The sequence below is a fragment of the Periplaneta americana genome, chromosome 12, assembly GCF_040183065.1.
Source record: "Periplaneta americana isolate PAMFEO1 chromosome 12, P.americana_PAMFEO1_priV1, whole genome shotgun sequence".
In the NCBI taxonomy this organism is placed as follows: Eukaryota; Metazoa; Arthropoda; class Insecta; order Blattodea; family Blattidae; genus Periplaneta; species Periplaneta americana.
In genome coordinates, this window is record NC_091128.1 from 131,627,165 (window position 1) to 131,651,903 (window position 24,739).

Genomic DNA, 24,739 nt, shown 5'->3' on the forward strand with positions numbered 1-24,739 from the left:
CATCTTGCTGAAAAGATGATCAAAGAATCTCGCGATTTCTTATTAGTTAACGGTCCTGAATGAAGTCAGAATGAGCAAAAGTCAAAATATTGATAAAATATAATAATAAATTTAATAAATTCATGCTATTTTAGGTATAGTAAATATTAATAAGATGACAAATAGTTGATTAATTCATATTCATTGTGTGTCTTAACTTATGGGCTCAGTCAGTCTTAATATATTGTATGATTCTCCGCTATGGTTCGAAATCTAGTAGATTAAAGTTTGATTCCCGACTAGGGGTGTAGATTTCACGCCGTTCACAGAGACTCAATCTTTGTCTTTTTATGACTACTGTATTCTGTATTTCTTGAACGTTGACCTTGTTCCATGCTGGCATACGATTAAAAATTCTTGTCTAATATTAATTTGCAATCCTGTGAGAGATTGGAATGGACTACTACAGCTCTAACATTTGGAAGAGATCATGTGATGTTGACTACGATAATGACTATGATACCTGTATATGGTGTTGATTCAGAAAAGCTCGTTTATAATTTACGGAAGCGATAACTATAATTTGCATTAAGTTCTTATGACTAGAGCACGTGACGTTTTGTTCTCTACGTTTCCATCCAAGAGACATCATAAATCTTAACAAGGACGAGTTTCGTTAACTTTTTTTTCCTCCCCTCCTTTTGAGTTGTAATGTCGATTATACATTCTTAGCATAAATCGTTTCCTGAAGTACCGTTGTATTTATTTTATTTCTCTGTTGCTGGGCAACTGCTATCCGTCCCGCCTTCCCCTTCGGCAAGGTGCTGACTGCAACCTTGTAGCCCTTTCCGAATGAACCAATTAGTGTGATCGAGAATGAAATGCTAATTCCTTCCGCTGTGCCAGCAGCTGGTTTCATTTCATACTTTATTTTCAATTAAATTTGTGTCAATCATTCTGTCTGCCCATTTATTAGGCACCATAATTTGTGGCTTGGATGTTTCTCGTGATCTCTTTAACTACCTAGGGGGTGCGTGTTCTGAAGGTGTCCTTGTAATTCAACCTTGTAAACATCTACAAAGTCAAATTAGTTTATAATTTGTATTGAAAATAGTTTGTGAAGTTTGTAGATGGTCTAGGATTATTTATAAGTTTAATAAAATTCCTGGATTGTAATATTAATTGATGATGCAGAAAAAAATATGTTCAATTGGACTTGCAATAGCGATTATGAAGACTAATGAGAGAAACAATTCACTTAACTCTTAACTTGCAATTTTGTCTAGTGATCGCACTTGAAACAAAATAGGCTTACCCAGAGAATACATTGAATGATCTTGGTTTTTTTTTATTTTAAGGACTTTTCTGATAACAAACTTTGGTAGTTCATATATTATAGGAAGAGTAATGCATTTTTTCGGGTTCAAATGGAAGGTTATGTAAAGTGGTTCCTCATTCCATTAGGTTTTGTTTTATCTTAATATACCTATTATTCATAAGGCAGTCAAGTAGAGGAGAGGTATGGGATGTTATGCACATAAAAAACAAGATTAGGTTTATAAGCACATTTTATTTTAAACTTGTCAAAACAGATTTTTTTTACACAAATTGCGTACTTGAAGTGATATTCAAGTACGCCTATACATTTCTCACTCGTCTCGGGTTTACAGCCCAAGCATCACATTAATTAAATAGTCCTAGCCCTTTTCAGTGGGCTAATCTTCACATATAAATGAGATTCTGTGCCACAGTTCTTGGGCATTTTGTTTGAAGAAAAAAAAAACATTAAAATTCCGTCCATTCGCACATTAAATCATTATTAAAAAATCCATCTCTCTTTTTTTCATACAAACAATATTTCCAAAAGGAAGCAAATTATTTCAAACTAAATTGCCCCGAGAAAAGGTCGACATTGACTTTGTTACCCGATTTTTCGTCGGAAGATTGTCTTTCCCCTGGCCGTCGTTGTTTCCGCCAGACAGGTACTCTCCTATCTCTTTCGCGTTCTCTCTCAGAGATTGAAACGAAGCCCTCATCACTCGTCCCTGCTCCTTCAACACGGTCAGGCATGAAAGAGAATTCAAAACATGAGAGAAAATGCTCAGGGCTTACTTTATCACCCACCCGTCAAAAGTTTGTTTTCAGCCATTTTTTTTACCTCGATTTTGTTTAGTTCATAATTAATTAGCCCTTAATATCTACCACTTAAAACTGATATATTAAGTGTTTCATGATGTGTATGATTGGGGTGTGTGGAGAGGGAGCCGGGGTGATGGCAGGGTGTGACAGGTGATGATAATGAGATTTATTCGCAGGTTTATGAGATCGTTGACTTAGAAGAACCCGTCTCCGGTAGGGTCGTTGACCCATGGGTAGTTGTTGGGGCAGCGGACACAAGTCTGCAGGTTGATGGTCTCTCCTGGAAGTTCCTTGCTCGTCAGTTTGCACGAATGAGGAACCCAGCAAGCAGGCTTGCCCTCCACCGTGCACTTCTCCCTCCAGGGCTCGAAGTTCTTTACCTCGGAAATGGTCCTGGGGTTCTGAATCCACTGAATGACCTGAGTCATTGTGACGAAGTAAACGTCGTTGTGGTTGGACAGGATCTCGTCGACCCAGTAAAGGAACGCGTCGAGGAACTCTGGGTTGTTCTTCAGCCAAGCGGCGTGGAAGTACAGACCCAGCGGAGCTCTGTTCTTCTCGTAATGGCGGTCGAAGTTGTGGTTCAAGAAATTGTAGAATTGATCTCCGGTCAGGATGTTTGAGCAAGAGTCGACCATAGCGCATCCGGGCAAGTACTCGTCGAACTGGGGGTCTTCTCTGCGATCCAACTCGTTCATCACCATCTCCCAGACGGCGTGGCTACGAGTGGGGCAGTGCTGAAGGTTGCCGTGGCAGCGGTGGGGCATGCGGAAGTACATGGTGTATGGCCACAGAGGCGGGTTTGAAAGGGGAGCCGTGATGGTGGAATCGTACAGGAAGGCTTGTTCCTCCATCATGGTGAACTGGTTGTTGCCTCCCACACGCAGGTAGGGAGCTCGGACGCCTACCACGCTGTTGTCTGTCAGGTTGGCGAACTTCTCAATGATGATTCTCGTGCCGGCCATCTCCTTGGCCCAGTCATCGACGGTAGCGTTGCTCCAGAATTGTTCGTCATCGTTGTGCCTGCAGTCAGCGATTCAAATGCTTATTGCAATATTTCTTTATTAATTACTTTCTTTAGGTAGAGAACTAACAAGTGCTGAAGACTGTATATAAATAAAGGATTTCTATTGTGAAACCTCTACTTAGTTTGCAATATACAATTGAAGATAAATACGTATTTACATATGAACTAGAAAATTGAATAAAAAATCTACTATTTACATGACTACTACTATAGTATCTAGTGTATATACAGAAGTGTGCATACTCCACCTTTATATTATTATATAAAGATATGTCTAAGAGTTTTGATCAATTAAAATATTTCTATTTCATATTCACACCATATTCTCTGTGGTGTGAAACAATGGTTTCGATTTGCTCCAAAAACAATTATATTCAACATTTTCAATAATTTCCTACCTATACTTCACCCATGCTTAACGATTATCCACGAGTTAATTCCAAGGGTTTAGAAATGATGTTTTCTCAGGAGATAAACTTACTCAGAGCCTCCAGTTCCTCCATGGTTTCCAGTCCCACTTGACACAAACAAAGAAAAGAAACCGTCGGTTATAAGCCGGAATGTCGTAAGTGGCATAGGCTCTCAATGTAAAAGCATCGCAAGTCCCAAACTCGCTCCACCGTGGTGACGTCAGCGATTTCTTTCCGTAGTAGACTGGTTACAAACTTGTGACGCCTTTACACTGAGATCAAATGTCACTTACGAAAATCTGGCTCATAAACGGCGAAATTGTCTAATTATTAATTTTGAAGATGAAATATTTAGAGGATAGCTTGTTTAGTTTTTCTAGCATTGGAGAAATAGAAACCATTGTTAGTTCACAACATGCATTCATCCATCAGCTCAGTCACATACGTTTGTCTATTCATTAGTCAGTATGTTTTTCGTATATTGTCGTTTAGTTTCTTTCTTGAGTACCGGGGTTCAAGTACGTAAAAATGGAATGATGCATATGAGATACAAGTTTCCTACGAGTAATTTTACTTTGCCTGTCTATTATCGCATTATAATTTGGAAAGAATTTCCATAGTGTAGAAAAATGTATGGAAAAATTTTAAAATTGCTTCCAGTTTTATTAACATAAATATTAGTTATCCTGAGAGTCAGCATCACATTTTACACAATAGCTACGTTCTAAAGAAGTCTCAGTTAACTTTCGTTACTTAAAAGTAATGATAAGTAATTACTCGTCCGTCCTTCGTTTTTTGTTTAGTCTACGTAATCGCACGTTCACACAATTCGTCACATTCACTCGTCCATCCATTCTTCCAGATGACAGAGTTACCGTTGAAGTAGCGGTAGAAACAGTACCACAAAGCGACCTTGTGTATGCAAGACTTTAGAATAAAGATTGAGAAAGAAACAAGATATTGTGTAACACACGTATAAAAACATTTCGATCATAACTACAGTTAAAATACTTCTAGTGTAATAAGGAATTCCACTCTATTCCAGACTAAAAGTAAAATTGATTCCGCATTTTACTGGCGTCCTCAATACTACGAGATTTTCTGTTACGTCTACCTGGTGAATGTATTGTAATGACTTTGACTCACGTGATGGAGTGCACGGCTATCTCATGTCCCTTGCGGTGAGTCTCTTGGACGGCGGAGTAGTTGGTGTACTTGTGGGACACGAAGAAAGTAGCCTTGATGTCACAACCGTTGGGGTTCTTACGGTTTCCGTTGAAGATGTCCTTGTACAACTGGATGTTATTGTTGTTGATGGCGTCATCGAATGTGATGGTGATCATCTGGGGCACATCCTTTGCAGGGAGATCCCCGGGGATGGCAGTGCCGTCCTCGGAGCAGAAGCAGTCCGGCAGGACGCACACTGCAGGATCGCAGGGCGGAGCGCGATTCGGGTCGTTGTCATTATCTGAACAAGAGAAGGAGAGTCAGTAAGTGGCCCACATCTCGGGCTGGGTGGGGCACCCGAGGTATCCTTCCCTCAAGCTACGACAGCTTTCCCTTTCCGTGTGTTACCCATCGGGTGTTTCAAAATCTTGGTTTCCACATGCAATAAGCCACATTGTCTCCTTGTCTAACGTTTCGTATAAAGATAATTAGTGTCATTAAAATTATATTTCAAGTGTGAAGCGGATATGAAGAGAAATTGCAATAACAGCTTTAATAAAAACACGAAATACTTAAAGCTCAAAGGAATGGTTTCCCTATCGTACGAATAACTAACAAATCTATAGCGGCCTCGATTAGAAGACTGGATACTCACAATGGTAATTATGATAGGATTTCTAGAAAGACTTCAATTTTCTTTTTTTTTTTTAATTTCAATATTTTTTTATATATTCAAAATTATAATTTATATGTCTGTGATACATATTATTGTTTGTCTAAAGTTTCATATACAGACAACTAATCTTATTAACATAGTTGTGTACATGTATATACGTAAACGGTACGAATTTCGAAAATAACTTCAACAAGTAGCCTACATTCAAATTAAAAATTATTTCCTTTATTCGTACCACAACCATATAATTTCTGTATCAGAGATCTACTTTCAGACGCTGGAGAAATGTGACTGAAATTTATAGCAGATTTTCTATACGTCCGTTGGTTTCTCTACAGTTCTATTACTCTATTCTTTCTCTAGCACTTAATATAATTTGTAAAACAACTGCAAGAACGGATGGAAGGGTTGCTGAAAGCATATATATTTTTTTAAATTTATGAAGTTATATTGCCAATGTGTCGCACCAGCAAATAGGAAGATCGACAAATGTAACATATTACTCTACCATCACTACATAATTTAGTACATCCATAATTTAATTTGGGAGGAAGTTACTCAAATTAATTTCATAAAAAGTTTAATTTGCATTTTGGAATTTTAGGTGCATATCTTGAACAAACGATCTATTTAATAACAATTAAGATTTGAGTTAAATTTAAAGATGTGTGTTGCATTTTATCTTGAAAATATTTGGGAATTGAATTCCTTAGTCCCAAGAATTGGTAGCCCTACAGCTGAACTTGTCCTGTATTAACACTTGTAACATAAGTACCCGGGGTGTAATTCTGTGCTATTTACTGCGAGGTATCTAACTTATATACTGAAATCAAAACGTGAGACTTCCATAATCTACGAAGAGATCGTCTTATTTAATTGAGGAATATTGAATTTCACAGAGTTTTAATATATGTAATTCTCATTTGTTTTAAAATAATGGTATGCTTAGCGCAAAATTTGAAAACAGTGCGTCAATTGATGAAACCTTGTAAGTAGAGATCAGTGCATATATTTCAGTAGTGCTAGATGAATTCAGTCTCGTGGGTGTCTTTTAATCACGCTATATACAAAGAAAGCTTATGGAAATGGGACTCCTTTTACTTTCATTTAACTCTGTGTACAGCAATTATATGATGTCATTGACAACTACCTACCACTCCAAAGAAAATTTTCAAGTTCTTACGTGTCCAAGCATGACCTAGATTTAAGGAGTGAATATCTGAACAAGTGCATAGATGACAAGTGATAAAATCCCATGTCTCTGTTCGGAATGTCTATGTTTGAAAGTGGATCGTATATATGTGTTGAGTGACAACGAAATTCTTGCCAAGAACCGCCCAGGCCACACCCATATTATTTCGTGTTTGTGACCCCAACAACGTCTCGAAAGCTATTTGACATCTCAATATAATGAAGGTACCACATAAAACGAAGTAGAAAGTGCGAGTTTGGCATCTTCTCTAAGTCTGATCTTTAATAATTTTGTAACTAGTCATATCCAAGTCATTATAAGTTACAGGTTAATTTATTTTCATGGTCGTGCGTTAGTAATTATCGTTGAAATTTTAAATGTTTTTTTCATATAATAATTTCGATGTTTTTATTGTTTACATTTATGGAGTATTTTCCCTGTTCCATTATGCCTCAATTTAAAGCCATGGCATAAGTTAATCGTCCAGGAATGGTAAACAGACATTAGAATTGAAATAAATTAAAATATTCTTCATTTAAAAGAACAATCCTTACAAAAACTAATGTATTGTACTTACCACAGGTGTTTTCGTCCGAGCCATCTACACAGTCTTTCTCTCCGTTACAAAACAGACCCCGTTCCACACAGGTGCCATCACCACAAGCGAGAGATCCTTCCTGTAATAATTAGAATTATACATAATTATGGTGAATATGAAAAGTTTTAGTGGATCACGATCAGTGTAAAGAATGCGGAAATGTTTGACGGTATTTTCATTATTTTCCTTTGTTTTGGACTTTCTTTCAACTTATTGTCATTCGTAGGATTATTGCATTACTTAATAAGGAAGTTGACACTTTAATTAATCTTTGTGCGTGTTCCACAACTAATTCACTACGGTGGTATGTTTTATGTTCTGGTTTCATTATACAAAATATCTAAAGGTGGAAATCATGCCTTACAATATCTCTTATTCACAATTTGTTAAGTGTGCCTGCAAGCCTGTTAACTAATGTCGTATACCAAGAAAGCACGTGTTATTAACTACAAATGCATTTAAAGTTGACGAGAAGTATCTCTATGTTTACATTTTATATGTCATGATATTGACTTTCGATTTATAACCGTTTATATAAATTTAAAATACTACAGAAATACACGATTTATAAAAGGTATGTTTCTAATCGTCTTGTATGATTTAGGTTAAATGGTTTTCAATATAATTTCAATGTGTCATTATCAACATTTATGAAATGTGATAAATGATCTGGCTAAAAACATAAAACCCTCGTTTCCTCTAATGTCTTGAAATGAAAATGGTAATAAATTTTATTTATAGTGCTTACATTACAAGAAATACGAATGTTTCAACACTAAAACAAGAATACGAATAACGCTTGAAGAAGAAGGAGAAGAAGAAGAAGAAGAAGAAGAAGAAGAAGAGGAGGAGAATGAGTAAAGGAGGGAAAGAGTGATGAGAAGAAACATTAGTAGAAAGATTAGAATGAGAACAGATATATGGATTATAAGATTGAGGGTGAGAATGTTATCAAGAAAAGTAGAAAATTGGGAAGATCATGAGGTGGATAACAATGGTGAGAAGAAGAAAGAGATCAAGAAAAAATGGAAGTGAAGGAGTCAATTAAAAGGAGGAGGAGGTCAAGAAAAAGTAGACGAATGAGATCAATCAGAAGGTGAAGGAGAAGGTCAAAAAAGAAGACAAATAAAATCAATGAGGAGGTAAGGAGAAGTTTAAAAATGGGTGGAAAAGAGGTGGAATCAATTAAAAAAGGAGGAGGAGGAGGTCGAGAAAAAGTAGACGAGTGAGCAGATCAATGGAGAGAATAAGGAGGTCAAGGAAAATAGAAGAATGAGATCAATGAGGAAAAAGAGGTTAAGAAAAAGTAAAATAACGAGATCAGTGAGAAGAATAAGAATAAAGAGAAGAAAAATAAGAATGAGGAGGTCAATGAGGAGAGTAAGACTGACGAGAAGAAAGAAGAGCTCAAGAAAATATAGAAGATTGGGAAGATGTGTGATAAAAATAAGATATTGGATAAGAAAGATGTCAAGAAAAATATAGGCTATGAGAATGAAGAAATCAATTAGGAAAAGCAAAATGTCAAGAGAGAGAAAATTTAGATCAATGAGGAGGAGGAGTAGCTCAAGAAAAAGTAGAAGAATGAGATGAATGAGGATGAAGAGGTCAAGAAAAAATAGAAGAATGAGAAGGATAAAATTGAGGAAGAAAAAGCCGAGTTAAAATAATTCAAGAATGAGGAGATCAGTGAAAAGAAGGGGGAGGTCAGGAAAAGCAGAAAAGTGAAGAGGTCAATGTGAGAAGGCCAAGGAGGGCGAGAAGATTGAGAAGGAAAATGGGAGATCAAAAAGGTGTAAAAGAATGAGGAGGTCAAGAAGAAGGAAAGGAGCAAGGAGAAGAATTAACATGGAGGAGAGATTTATAAAGAAGAAGGATTCCAAGTGTCAGGATGAGAAAATTTAACTATGAACATATTTAGTAATGTAAATACACACCTGACAAAGGGGCTCGTCTGTGTAGAGCAGTGGTTTCACTTTGCGCTCCTTGTTCTTCAACTTGCAGTTCTTAACAGCATCCTTCCAGTCGCATGTCTGCTTCTCGATATCGAAATACAAACCTGCTGGACATCTGATGGCTTGAAGCCCCTAAGTATAAGAAGATATTTTTAAGTCAGTTTCTCATTTGGTGATCCTCTCTAAATCGTGTCAGTGTTGATGTGTATTTTATTCACAACATACCGATGACGTGCACTGAATCACATCTCTGCAGTTGTCACCCTCTCCCGCCACGAGTCTGAACCATTCGCCAGCGTCCTTATCTTTGCAAAGCTCTGTCTCAAAACTCTCTTCCTTCTTTGTAGTATCCTCTTGCCTCTTGACTCTCTTTACGAATTGGTTCAGAACACCATGACTGGTAGCGCAGGTAACTATGCGAGAAAAAAGTCAAAATTTACTCTGATATCCCTAATAATGTTATTCTATAGCTAATATTAATAACGTAGCTAAATAGCTATAGCTTCCCGCTTTCTGTTTGTTAATTACAGTTAACGGACTAGAATAGGCTAATTTCATCCTAATTCGGGAACTTTTGGCTCACGTGGATGCTATGCCTAAAATTGAAATAATTTGCAAGAGGCGTAGGAATTTGTTTTTATTAAAAGGCGAAATAGGCTACTTCAATTAGGAATTCTTTGATATTCTGGGTATGGAAATTATACACCGTATTTCAAAATGATGGTAACACCTTCATATTATTATTTAATAAGTAGAATATTAATGGGAAATTAATATTATACACGTAATTTTATAGTAAAATATTCGAAGTTTAAAGCTCTGAGTTTCAAAGAACTTATTATTTCTATTGCCATAAGAGACATTGTTGAAAAATGACAACTCTACAACATAAATTGCTTCGCGTTCTACAGCCTGCAAAAACAAATTCAGTAATAATGGTACAAAGGTTTTCGTAGACATTTTCGAATTGACCAGCTACTATCTCCTTGGATTGGATGTGGTATCACTCTTGATCAGGCCTATCGCCGTTGGCCTCCCAGGTCACCAGACTTTGCACCGTATGACCTCTTTCTTTGGAGTATGTAAAGCATGCAGTTTATGTACTTCATGACCTTGAAGAAGTAAGACATCGGATTACTGCTGCGATTGTATCCATACACAGAGATATGTTGAAGAGAGTGCTGAAAAAATTTGACTGTGGTGTTGATGTATGCCGTGTAACATGCGGTCCTCATATTAAATGTTTATAAAGTACCAAATGCCAAACTTTGAGAGTTGCCTAAACAAATCATATGCACAACGCTATTTTACCATTAATATTTAATAATAATCATACGAAAGTGTTTCAATGATTTTGGAACACGCTTGAATTTCTTAAAGTGTCTTATAAGTTGTATTTCATTTTTCTTTATCTGTTATAACTCCACAAATTGCAGGTTAATTTAGAATTAATATGATCTTACAAGTTTTCTCGGTTTGCCAGAATTTCTTCCTACTCTTGTTTTCTAATTACATATTTGCAGTGGTATCAGTTTCTCAGTAGATGAGCTTAGCATGATTTCACTTTTACTATTTTAAATTTTATGTACAATATTTTGTAAAATTTAATTTATATCCTATTTCACCTTTTATTTGCTTATGAATAATGGAACCAGCCATTCATCGATTAATTTCAATTCTGCCGTTACGAAAACTCGATATCTAATTTTGTACTGAAAATATTATCTTCATTTCTTATTTTAAAAATAGTTTAGAGATGGCCTCTGTCGTATGTTTTTGCATCATTGTCTGGAGTAGAATACTCAGTTATGTATGTAAGTATTGTAGCTCAGAGAATAAATTTTGCATGAAGAACTGAAAAAAGAAAGCATCTGTTTCAGTATTTTTTAATGTAATGAAAAATATATATTTCAAGCAATCCGAAGTAATTATGTACACGTCATGTGTTTCAAAATACACTCTTTCAAGAAGTTATTTTAAACAAAATTATTCCTTATATAAAGTGTTACTCAAAAGTCAGAAAACATTTCTTTATTTTCACAGAAACTTCTGTTTCAGTTGTTTAAATATTGTTGCTATAAAGAAATAAATAAACAAACAATCAGGAATTCAAGCTATTTTAATTGAGTTAATTTTTTTTTTCAAATTAATCAGAGAAAGTAATAGCATTGCCTCTACTAATGCAAATAAAATTGGTTTTATATAATATTACTATAAATGTAATAGAAATTGTTCTACCGCACTGAGAAGATTCAGAACTCTAAATTGAGGTATAGACATTGCAGTTTGTCGTCATAGTGAAGGCTTGTAAAAGCATTTGAAAATATTCCGCAAGATTTTATTGTCAGTGGTGTTCAATCCCTAGAAGAGAGGCTATTAATGATAGAGGAGAGAAACAGCGACTATATTTGAATGTTTTGTAATTTTTTATACCTGAATAAACCTAATTATTTAATGAAAAAATGATTATTATTTTTTTCTATAAACTTTGTTTCTTTATTAATTCAAAGGACTTTCAAATCTTTCTTGACTTTTGATTGTACCTGTTCATACAACTTAGAAAAAATATTTGCATCTATCTCAACACAGCTTACATTATTTAGTTTGCAAGAACAACAAGAATAGCAGGAAAATATAATTTAAGCTTTTAATTAATTACTATTTTTAAATAAAATTATGACGTTATTAACTTCCACATTGACGTATTTTTAAATATCTCCATCAAGACGCCGAAACTGGTTTTGAGGACTAATTCTGGAGAGAGGAAGATGAATATTTCCATATAATTATAATCTGTACAATGTTGCTTAATAGAGATAGTTGAAAACATAACGCCAAATTTCATAGTTGAAAAAGAAATTCATATTTTGTACTAAAACTTTTACAATTAGAATTTCGGAGAATCAATATACTTGTACAAAACGCTTTATTTGTGCAATCTATTCAGTTATATTATATTATCATGTGCGATGAAAAAATTATAAAGACATGCGTAATACTATAATAATAATAATAATAATAATAATAATAATAATAATAATAATAATAATAATAATTGTAAACGTGCTCTGATTGTCATTAAAGAGAAATTAATAACGAGCAAACAATATTATATTTTAAATACGCATAATAAATCGCATGATTTTGATACAGAGAATTATGTGATAAAAAGGAGGGAATGCAACCACAATATAAAAGATAACAGCAATATCTCCAATATTAGTGAGATTTGAACGCAGGCACGATATCAACTTGATTAATTCCATAAATTATAGTTCCACAATTTTATGTCCACTACTTGAATGTTCACAAAATGAGGTTCACGATAAACAAGCTCAGATAATAGTATCCATAATTGCCTAAGGCAACAAAAGAAATAGATAATTATGGGATGTTCAGTAGGTATGTATGCTTATTCAACTGTCAGAAGACTGGTTGGAACCTCGTAAGTAAGATGTCAATGCCCGTTGTTGAGTAAGACAATGGTAAACAATTATTATAATATTAGTGTCGGCTAAATACAAAATAACTATAATGTTGCGTAAAGTAAAAAAAATGAAATAATATATACTTTTACTAATTTGGTTGCAGCTCCGCATCTTCCATTTCCATACCTTCATAAGACTTGGGACGATAGCTAATGTCTTTTATATAATTTGGTACATTATTTTCATTCATGTATAGACCGTTACTTATCATATATACAGGACGCATGCCTTTTCAATGGGATGTTTAACATTTTGTCGTCCGCCAACAACTAGCAAAATGGTAATTTCGTTATTCCTTAAGTATTTCCTAATGAACTCCATATAGGCCTATTTGAAAATTGTCGCGTTATTTTTAATAATATTTCGACGCTGAAATGTATTATGCCAACCATTTCAGCAACGACATGTGTTGTGCGTTGTTGATCTGTCAAAACTTGACCACAAACATTCTATATTTCAGGCCTGAATCTAGGTGGCGAACATTGGAGAATATGTACAACACATTAGTGGACATGAAAGCTCTGGACCTAAACAGAAATGGACATGAAATGAATGAACTTAAAAAGTGGACATTAATTATAATGAGCAAAAGAATACCTATATTGACATAAATGTGGTTGGACGTTTTGTCGGTAGACGAAGTATTTTGGAACCGCGAGATTATCTGGAAGTATTGTTTTGACAGGGAAATAATTCAGACTGAATCTTGAGTGTCTTGAGTATAAGAGAACTCTATGCATGAAAACTTGATATAGAACGTCTCGATTATCATTTTAAATGAAGTTACGTTTAATCGTTAATTCGGCTGCAAAAAGAACTACGACTTCGGCACGTCACTCCTAGATGAGGACATATAAGCGAATGATGAAAAGTCAAGTGCTCGCCGTTGCAAAATAAAAATCTTTTTAATTATTAATATTACTGCATTCTCTACGCAAATGTAATTACTAAAATTAACGATATTCTGAATGAAGAAACCAAATCTTGAAAGCAGAAACATTGCGAAGACTACAAGAATTTGTCACTCTATTTACATTTAGTATTTTAAACTGACTTTTATTTGCAGAATTTAAACTAGTGTATTAAATAATCTTTAAATGAAGGATGTAAAGATGAATTATTATTCAATTACCGAAATTTGATTTTAATAATGTTTTCATCTTCTCCGTTATTCTATGTGTTGATATCTTTCTGCAGATTGATACTCAAATAAGATTTGGAGGTCTAATTATCTGAGCCGGTAAGATGAATGTATACAATCAGGACATGTATTCTACATAAATTCTTATATTTTGATAATATTAATTGTTCTTAAATCGATTCACATCACTATCAATGTGGATTATATTATTTGGTATAAAAACGATGCAGGCTACTGTTTCTCTGCTATTGCTAAGATCAAGAAAGTATCTGTAGTCTATATGGACGCCTGAATACTGAGCCCCATGAGACACGGATATCCATTTTAAATATTTTAATATTATTTTTAAATATTATGCTTTAATTACTATAGAATACGCAGTCAAATGACTACCTGTTTTAGATATGTTTGATAAGACATTAAAATTAATTTCTTATTTAAAGAAGGACAAGAATTTCTTCTATGAATTTGCCTTGTAGTAGTTGCAGGCTTAGTTATTTTTCTTTGCATTACATTTATCCAAGGCGCACCACACACAACAACTATTTGAAGGAACTAAAGTCATACATTACAAATCTAAGATTACATCTGCCGTGCCAAATTTCGAATGGCTACATATTATAATAACTACATAGTCAATAATCTTCGTAGACTAGGGATATTCAACAGCCTTTTTGCATACTCTGTAACGGAAACAATATCATGGACTCCAAGCACCAGAGCCATGGTCTTGCCCTATCATCAATCATAACAACATTGGAAGGCATGAGGGAAAATGATGTCTGCCTAAAATATCTTGTATTTATTGTACATACCTATTGTACTGTATGTATTTATTTTAATGCATAATGTAATTGCTTTTTGACTCCATGAATTACAAACTCCACTGCATTAAAATCATTTATCCATACTTTTATTTACGAGGAAATAATATTTACACTATAGTTTGAAGGGAATTTTCTTAAGTGAAATATAAAACAAATTCATCATTTTATATTTAACAAGAAAGAGTTATCTTGAAAAAGTTCTAGAATAGACTATCTTTCTTTGCAGTATTTTATCCATACTTTTGTTATGAAGAAATACTATTTTGGCGTTAGTTTCAGGAAGAAATATTTTCACTAGTGCAACAAACAAATTTATCATTTTACATTTAACAAAGAATAAGAGTCTGTTTGTAGGAGTTATCTTGGAATATTTCTAATATAGGCTATATTCTTTGCATTACTTTTATCCATACTTTTGCTATGAAGAATTATTATTTTTAAGCGAGAGTTTCAGTATAAATATATATTTTCAGTAATGCAAGAAAACAAATTTATTATTTTATTTTTAACAAAGAGTAAGAGTCTGTTTGTAGAAGTTTACTTTGAAATTCATTCAGATTTGGCTATTATTCCTTACAATACTTTAATATTTAAACGATGGTTGCAGGAAGAAACCTTACCAATTTTGCAAGAAATTAATTTTATTTTAATTTAACACATAACATGAATTTCTTTGTAGGAGTTTATCTTCAAATAGTTTCGGAGTAGGCTGCTATTCTTCGCAATATTTTTATTTTTCTTTTGTTAAAGATAAATACTTTTAAGTCTATACTTTAAGGAAGAAACATTTTCAACAAATTTATCAACATCAAATAGTTTCAGAGTAAGCTGTTATTCTTCGTAATATTTTTTATTTTACTTTTGTTACAGAGAAACATTTTTCAGTCTATATCTTAAGGAAGAAACGTTTTGAATAGTGCAAGTAACAGATTTATCACTTAACATTCAACAAAGAATGAGAGATTTTTTTGTAAGAGCTTAACTTGAAATCATTTCATACTAGGCTATTATTCTTTGCAATATATTTGTCCATATATTTAGTTACGAAATTTCATCGAAAATTGTTTCTATTGTGAAGGCATATATTCTATTATAAACGATTGTCTCAATAAGAAATCTTTTTATTATGATTTCTATAGTACAAGAAACAAATTTATCATTTTACTTGAACAAAGAACAAGAGTTTCTTCGCAGAAGTTTACCTTGAAATAGTTTCAGACTAGGCTATTATTCTTTGCAATAGCTTTGTTCATACTTATGTTGCGAAATTACATTGAAATTACTCATGTCCTGGGGGAGCTATTGTTTTAAAGCCGATACATTCAGGAAGAAATATATTTATTGTAATTTAGACAGTAAGAAAATTAATTTCCGTGATTCCTAGAGGTAGAAATCTGCAAATAATTAAATTTTTATACAATTTTTCTTTTATACAAGTTACCGTAATGACTACTTCCGAGAGTTCATGCACCCACGGTTACGCAAGCAAATAAAGCAGCTGAACATTTAAACCGCAGCCAACAGTTGCAGCAGGCTTCACGTCACTAAGAGAAAGTCGGTCTTAAGCTGTGTCGAGACTGTCGGCCTGGTTACTGTCGTTTAGAGTATGGTTTCGTGCCATTCTTCCGGCTTTCGTGTCCTAAACGTATTAAAACCTACCGAAAAATTATTTGCATACATATAGGGTAGAGTTTCAATTATCCGTATTAATACGGACCAAGACTACCTCGGATAAGCAAAACTCTGATAAAACTGATGGTTACTGAACAACTGTGTTTTGGTCAGAAATTAGATTAACTCTTTATTTAATAGACTGAATAGAATGAACAAATCAGATTAATATGAACTCTAGACGTTTGAAAATACAGCACATATTTTAAATACAGTATTTACAGTCCTGTTTTTTTGATCGAGCTCGGATAACACAGAAGCTCGGTTAATCGAGACTCAACTGCATTTGTTTCATTTATGTTGTTCATGTGACTAAATAAGTGTATGTATCTCTAAAATCCTAATACAATTTTAAATAAATTACCTCCATACTTCACACTTGCGCGTAGGAATGTACGGTATAGGGGAGAGTTGGGTAGTATCGGACATCGGGTAATATCAGACAGTGCGTTTCTTTCATCTACCACCAGATGGTAGTACATGAATAATATGGTTACGTTTCTGTATGTGACATCACAGAAACGTAACCATATCATTCAGGTACTATCATCTAGTTGTAGATGAAAGAAACTCACTGTCCGATATTATCCGATGTCCGATACTACCGAAGTCTCCCCTAATATTTTAAAGGTGAAAGTATTTTAGTATGGTATTTATACTTATTGTTGATATGTAAAAATATCAAAACACTTTAACTTCCAGCTAATGGAAATATTAGAACTAAAGCTTTACTTTTATTTGTAATTTCATTCTTTAAGGAGGCTTACTTTACTTGTCAACTGGAACGTTAAAGTCTATTGTAATACAATTATTAACCCCTTGGGAATTAGGGATGAGAAACCTGAATTCTGATGAAGAAGAGAAAATGGAACTGGTCTGATCACTAGCTGAGAGGAAACAGTCTGCTGAAAGATGCACCGAAAGAATGGTGAACGGGAGAGGAGTTCGGTGCCGAAAAAGAAATTTCAGATGATAGACGACATTAAAATATATGGCTCATATGCGGAGACAAAGAGGAAGGCAGAATATAGTAAAGATTAGAGAATACTGGATTTGCAGTGAAAGACCTGCCCTTTGGTAGAAAACAATGAATGAATGAATGAATGAATGAACACCTGAATTTTTAGGAATGGGCTTTTCAGCCCCAGACATACAACATTGTTAGATTTGTGCCATTCCCTAGGATATACACCAATTTAAAATATTTTTTATCGGATCTCGCCACAGGCGGTCCTATGTCGTTCACCAGCCTATGGCCTTGAGCCTTAGAGGGAGAAATTTGTTTATGGATTCATTGGGTTGTCAGCCCCGGTGATATCACATTGGTAGGCCATGCAATTCAATTGCAGTACCAAATTAAAAGACCTACGCCGGCTATGAAACGGGTCTCGCCACAGGCATCTTCGAAGTCATGTACGACCCTATAGCCTTGAGAGAGAGAGAGAGATATTTGTTTATAGTTCATCTACTATAGCTGATGCTTGTGATCCATCCTGTGTCATATTTTTATATGATTATTTGATTTTAGGCCTAAATGATGGGAAATGAAAGAATGGAATTAGATTTTTTTAGTTGGAGGAATAGAAGAACTTCGGGAAAATATCGTATTCCGATCTTAATTACTACAAATATCACTCCAGTCAACGTCTGGAATTAAACTCGAGTTCTCAGAATGAGAAGGCCTTGCTCTAGAACTGAAGTAGCTATCTAAATTATCTACATCTGAATAAAATTTAATTTGATTAATTTTAAGGCATAAGATTGCAAAATATCAAATATATAAATTGGGGGAGTATGTAGAATATTTACCATATAATATGAAACACAGATACGCAAAAGAGAATGATACATCGAAGCAGATTCCAAGAGCAAAATCTGATGTTCGAAGATTTAGGAAGAGAGGCATAGTAACCCAGTTCATAAAGACAAATAACGATAGAAATGATATTAATTAATTATAGACATTGAAGTATGAATGCTTTTGACCATATCCTGCTAATTATCACCTGAATTTTAAAATTGAACTAGACGTTCAGAAATAAAGCAACATTTTCATCATGATGATTGATATATCTTAAAGACACTGTTTTGTGACGAGGGACAACGATTTTAAAAGGAGATATAGCCAGTCTCTGTCACAGGAAGCAAAATCTCAGGTTCCTGCTGAAAATTATAGATTTTTAGCTAGAAATTCTACCGTTTGAGCAGGGGAAAATGATATGATGTAGAAATTTAAAATGCTTCAGATTTGGGAGCGGATAGTCGAAAGAGTGGGTGAAGAAAGAATGATCTGAAACTGATCAGGAAGAGGAAAAGAAATTGGCTGGATCACTGGTTGAGAAGAAACTGCCTTCTGAAGGATGCACTGGAAGGAATGGTAAACGGGAGAAGAGTTCGGGGAAGAAGGAGATATCAGACGATAGACAACATTAAGATATTGGATCATATGCGGAGACTAAGAGGAAAATAGGAAATATTAGAAAATGCTGGGTTTGCAGTGAAAGACATGCCCTTGGGCAAAGCACTGTGAATGAAATGAATTAGTCGTAAAATTTTATTGAAGGTAATAATTTTATTATGAACGTACTAATTTGAAGTCTGACATTAACAGCTAGCCAAGAGAAGAGAATCTGCTTCATGACCAAATCAATAAATGTGACAAAAGACGAGTGTAAAATGTTAAGAGTAGGCCTATTACTAGTCGAAATAAAAGATGCAGAAGAAGGTTACATTGGAGAAACCACGCATCTGGCTTTCTTGAGATAGGTCAAAAGTCTAATATGGAATTACTATTTTCATGAGTATGATAATGATTTAATTATAAGTCAGAGGTGATTAATTTTAATTCATAAACCAATGAAAGGTGACGAGTGCTAGGAGGAGTTACCAAATTATCAAGAATAATGCAAAGAAATATATCTACGTTAACACGCCTACAAAATATTTACGCTGAAATCAGTTATTTATTATTCTCAATGCCATAAAAAAGTTGCTCTCTCTTCCGGCAAATCTAAGCTAGTAAAGGTTTTAACGGTAACCTGAAGTACAAGAAATCCTTCTCCACCTCGTATTTTTAGCATAACACCTTGCACGACTATTAAAGGTGAAAGTCAGAATCATTTGGTACGTGTTTCATGTATTATGATCATGAGGAAAAGTCTTAGCCATGCATATCGTTAGAGATACAAGTTTTATGCTTACAGTTCCATTTAGGCTTGTAAGTTTAATGCATGTACATGACATTCATTAATCTGATCATGATTTTTAATTCTCAAGAGTATAAAAGGTAATTTGCTCCACGCGGTATACCCGCTAACAGCATTGCAAGTTAATGCAAAAATGATGTAGCCTACAATTGAAGAGTTCAGAGCCATAGTGGGCCAAGCGCCATTCATTAAAAACGGAGAAAGCAAGGGTTAAAGCTAAGTGAATACCATAGTTTAATGAAGATTGACATATCATTTAATCTGAATGTGTATACTTCATATAACGTGCTATATATTTCCATTCAATTATGGTAATAACTTCATTTTAACCTTGTTTTCTACTATTTTAGTAAATGGCGCTTGGCCCACTATGGTTCTGAACCTTTCAATTTAACTTATTTTGAAAATAAGAAGCTATTACTAATATTCCTTTGAAAGATTATGTAATTTTCCAATATAAACTTGATTACGTAAAAATTATTACATGTATTTACTATGTTTTAGTTGGGGAATATTTATTCAAATGTTTTTATTGGGTTATTTTACGACAACATCTAGATTATTTAGCGTCTGAATGAAATGAAGGTGATAATGCCGGTGAAATGAGTCCGGGATACAGCACCGAAAGTTACCCAGCATTTGCTCGTATTGGGTTGAGGGAAAACCCCGAAAAAACCTCAACCAGGTAACGTGTCCCGACCGGGATATTCAAATGTTAAAATACTAGTGTCTCATCCTTTTAAATTCGTAATTATTAAGGGAAGTTCTATCTCGGATTTTTGTCATTCCTGGTGGAGTATGAAAAATAAAATTTTGAAAGTTGGACCTTCTTTCGATTTTAAGTGAAAAAAGGGGGTTAAAAAAGATATCCCGTTTTCCGGGGACGTTTCAAATGGCTAAATCCACATGTTTGACCCCATTCCCAACGACCCCAGCAAGCAGTATGGCCTCCTAGCGTCTTTGTTCTCTTGAAGGTGAAGGTGGGTAAACTCCGAAACGTTGCTATTTTTTGTGTTTCACTAACAATAGAATAAGTCCAAACTACAAGTCTTCTGAAGAATAATTCACTATTACTTTCTCTAATTTAAAACGATAATTTATTGAGAAGATGTAGTTAAATTTAGAGTTTTATATCTGAGTTTGCATTAATATTTATTTTTAATTTATTATAGTTATTTAATTAAAGTATTAAAATAATAATACATTTTTATTAAATATACATAAAGTGTTGTTAGCAACCTGCAATTATTTTACTGAATAGGCCTAGGCCTACGTTTATTAAATTTCATTGGCAATTATTATTGTTAATTATTTAATTTCATAAGTCAGTAGCAACAGTAGCAACAGTAGTGAAAATATACTTTGTATTCATTACGTTTATAATAATAATAATAATAATAATAATAATAATAATAATAATAATAATAATTTTTATTATCATATGCCAGCACACAAAATTCTCATGATAAATAATCGGGCCGTACTTTGGTTCCCATAGGAAATTATATTTATTTTCTTCACTTATGCTTGTTCTTACACTCTTAGTTGGCAATATGGCACCATACTAACCACATTATCAATGAACAGTGGTCGTTACGAATATTTAATATGAGCTAAAATCTTACGAAACAGGGATCGAAACGATAGAGGACAAAATTATAAATTGTATATTTTTATCATCAATAGCCTATCAGTATCATTATAATCGTGATCATCATTTTAGTCCCTATTCTTTTTAATCTGATTAAGTCTAACTTCTTCAGAAGTAGGCCTATATCCGGGGAGTGTTATCTTTTTTTACAATGGTTTGCTAAGATTGTGAAGAGTTAGTGTAATGTATTGTCGCGTATTTCTCAAATTCATTTGTGTTATACTTATTATTATTATTATTATTATTATTATTATTATTATTATTATTATTATTATTATTATTGTCATTATCATCGTCATCAACATCATCAATAATATCAATGGTGTAGTTATAAGTGTATGAACTAACTTTGGCAGTATTATGAATTCTTATAATTTGGAAGTTACTCTGCCCCATCTAAGATATTAATTAATTAATTAATAATAATAATAATAATAATAATAATAATAATAATAATATAATAATATAATAATAATAATAGTTTGTTTATTGTCAGAAAAATTAATACAAAGAAATTGTGAATTTATATTATATCTTACATTGAATTCTAAAATAATGTCGTAAACTGCCGAAAATCTTCTCCGCAAAAACAAATATTTATTGCATTTTTCTTAACTTGATTACCTGCTATATGGACGCGTTGCTTTCGTAAGATATCGTTGTAGAATTTACATTAAGATCATGTTTTATTTATTAGCAAAACGAATTTATTGATTTCAATAATATTTAAGGATTTCATTCATTAAGAAATTTAAATTATATACAAATGGATTATTTACCGCTAACAATTTTTATCCGAATTTAAAACGATTTAAAATGTGTTACTTAGTAGAGTATTTCAGTTTAAAATTAAAAAAAAATAACGATTACTATAGTTTTTATACATAAATCGTTGACTGTTTATTCCTCCGGTAGTTTTTCCCTTTCCGTCACGACAGCGCAATGGAATGCACATAAAATAATGGTGATGGCCTATGGCGGCGCCTAACTTTCATCTGGTTGCATATGTAGCTGGGCCGGTGAGTTGGCCTCATTTGCTACTGTATGAAGCAAATGCACACACTCACACACATTCTCTCTCTCTCTCTCTCTCTCTCTCTCTCTCACTCTCCCATGGAAACCCTCCCTCTGGTCTTTCGACCTCTTCCTGTAGCACAGGTTTCTTTTTCTTTCTTTTTTTTTCTTTTTTTGTAAGTTACATATGCTATCTACACCAAATATCTGAAGAGTAACAGGTTTCTAGTTCTGGATAAAGTACATGCACATAACCTGCCCTAAAGCCATACAAATGGGAAATGTACTGTTTTAAATATATGTCTAACTTGTCCAAATTAATGGAGTAGGATGCTAATTTGCATTCTGCAAATGTTGTTCAACATATTTCCATGATTTTGAAACGAACAAGTTTTTTTTTTTTTTTTTTTTTTTGTTCTCAAAGTGTCTTTTCCTTTTTCTAAAACTAAGTTTAAATGTACATTAAACATTCTTCCATACGATGTTAATTGTTCAGGACTTCCTTTCATGTGTGTGTGTTTTTTTGGATTCGCATTTTTTTATTGGGAACGGAAAAGGATGTCAGCCATATTTCCTTTACTAACATAGAAAGTGTGAAATCTTAGACCCGTGCTGTATGCTTTAGCAAAAAGGAAGAAAACGTTTATTCACGGATGGCTGCGGCAATGCCATTAGTTTTTACACATGTAAGAAATTCTCATGCCGTTATTACAAGCAGTTCAAAACAACAATCACCGTAAGTATAACAAATCACCAATTTCAGACAAAGGATAAAGGATTTTAATGAACATTTAACTTCAGAACTATTACTGCTTAATAGAAATTTGCGCAACAGCAAGAGGATGCAGTTAATTATAATGTAGCGTCTGTTGCACAATGCTATTGGAGAGGACTGTTGCATGAAGCCATGCAGACAAGATCTCTCAAAGTGTGTCGGTGGAGAAATACAAATAAAAAAATCCAGCCGGGTTTCTACTATAGCTGGATACAAGGCAAGTTACTTTCACGCGATGGACTGTTAAAGCAGAAGTTTACCACACCTTAAAGTTGCACTTCGACTTTTGTACCAGCACTAGACGTTCTTTAACGACCATACATTACAAAATGTCATATAAAAACTGTCCATTTTGTTAAAACTTTCAACAATTTTCCTTAATAATAGTGTGTACATGTATATAACATTTCTATTTTGTAGTTGCAAAAGGCCTATGTGGCAGCGTAGATTATTCACATTGCATGAAAGGTAATTAAAGCGTTAAAATTATCCGTTGTTTTAACAAAATGAACAGATTTCACATGTAATTTGTGATTAACCATAAAGTAACACTCAATTGATGTTATTCGATCTTTGTCTGGTTTTATTTGTTTTAGCATTACACAATGTTCCTGTCTTTATCGACTGTTGAAATCACCATGTTAAATTTCAGTATTTCACACAAATTTGATTATTTCATAACGGAACGATCACAGATTCACTATATTCTCTGATGTTTGAAGTTGACGATGTTTGTCCTTTCCTTCCTCCGGGACCTCTTCGTGCTGGGGGACAGATTGTCACTCTTTTTTTCTATAACTAGTGGCTCGCGCGAGTACGAGCTCGTCATTATCAGATTATTATTAATATTTATACCAAATTAAACATTTTTCTCACTGGTACTTACCGATTTGCAGGCAGGCCGAAGCACACAATAAGCTCAAGGCTACTTTGGTGCACCACGCCATTCTCGCGCGTGGACACAGACTGTTAGTGACGTTGCCCGCGCCTACTCTTGCCTTTTATACGCGGCCTACATCCTCCAGGATTCTTGCCGAGATTGTTTTCTTGGGCTGGCTAAAGGGGACAACCCCTCTCTGTTCTTGATCACCCATTGGCGGAGAAATTCTTCAAGTCGATGACGTCGATGTATCCATCATGGCCGCATGCGCACGCGCTGACCTCTCCATTCCTATCCCCCTCTATGTCTTAATATTTTGTCGTCGTCGTCGGCGGCCTGTGCCGTGACATTGAAGAAGTTTTGTAACGGTGAAAAAGAGAGTCCGTGGATTAACCTATACTCGATTCCCTTCCACCTCTTCCTCAATTCACTTTCAATGGGTTTGAATGTATGCTCCCTTACTTGCTGTATACTTATGATTAATTGATTTTGTAGTTTTGGGTACAATAAAAAGAAGTCTTCTTCACGTTTGACCACCAAACCACAATCTCTTAATTACCAAACACTTTACCTCCGCAATACGTGCACTACCTACCAAAATTTGAGTGATTGGAAATGTCTGTATCAAAACAGGAAGATTGTCTGTAAAGCAACGAAGCTAGAATAAATATGTAGGGCCTAAATGAAGTTAGAATAAACATGTAGGACCTAAACGTGAATGCCTTTTTAATTCATGGAATATCAGTCAGACATTCTGTTTACTACAGTTTCTCAAGTATTTTTAAGGCTATTACATTTATATCTGTCACATTACATGTTAATTTAAAAACAAAGGTGAACCGTCAAAATGTATTTAGTCCAAATGATAGCAGACAAACTTCCCAGCTAATATATTACTGCAAGTGACTTAATATAAAGATGTAAATACATTGTATTTAAAAAA

At 34.0% G+C, this 24,739-nt stretch overlaps 1 protein-coding gene across 2 annotated transcripts; it reads right to left on the minus strand.

The window, feature by feature from the left end:
• Positions 1-1,529: 1,529 nt before the first annotated feature.
• serp (chitin deacetylase-like protein serp) lies at positions 1,530-23,961 on the minus strand. 2 transcript variants are annotated; one of them, XM_069842073.1, is made up of 7 exons: positions 23,803-23,961; positions 9,369-9,556; positions 9,126-9,275; positions 7,168-7,267; positions 4,702-5,023; positions 3,627-3,662; positions 1,530-3,141 (listed from the first exon to the last, which is right to left on the minus strand). In XM_069842073.1, exons 1-7 carry the CDS (start codon positions 23,861-23,863, stop codon positions 2,313-2,315), a joined length of 1,686 nt encoding a protein of 561 aa, XP_069698174.1. In that variant the 5' UTR covers positions 23,864-23,961; the 3' UTR covers positions 1,530-2,312. The 2 variants fall into 2 exon arrangements, with proteins under 2 accessions (XP_069698174.1, XP_069698175.1); XM_069842074.1 differs by lacking the exon at positions 3,627-3,662.
• Between the last annotated feature and the right edge of the window lie 778 nt (positions 23,962-24,739).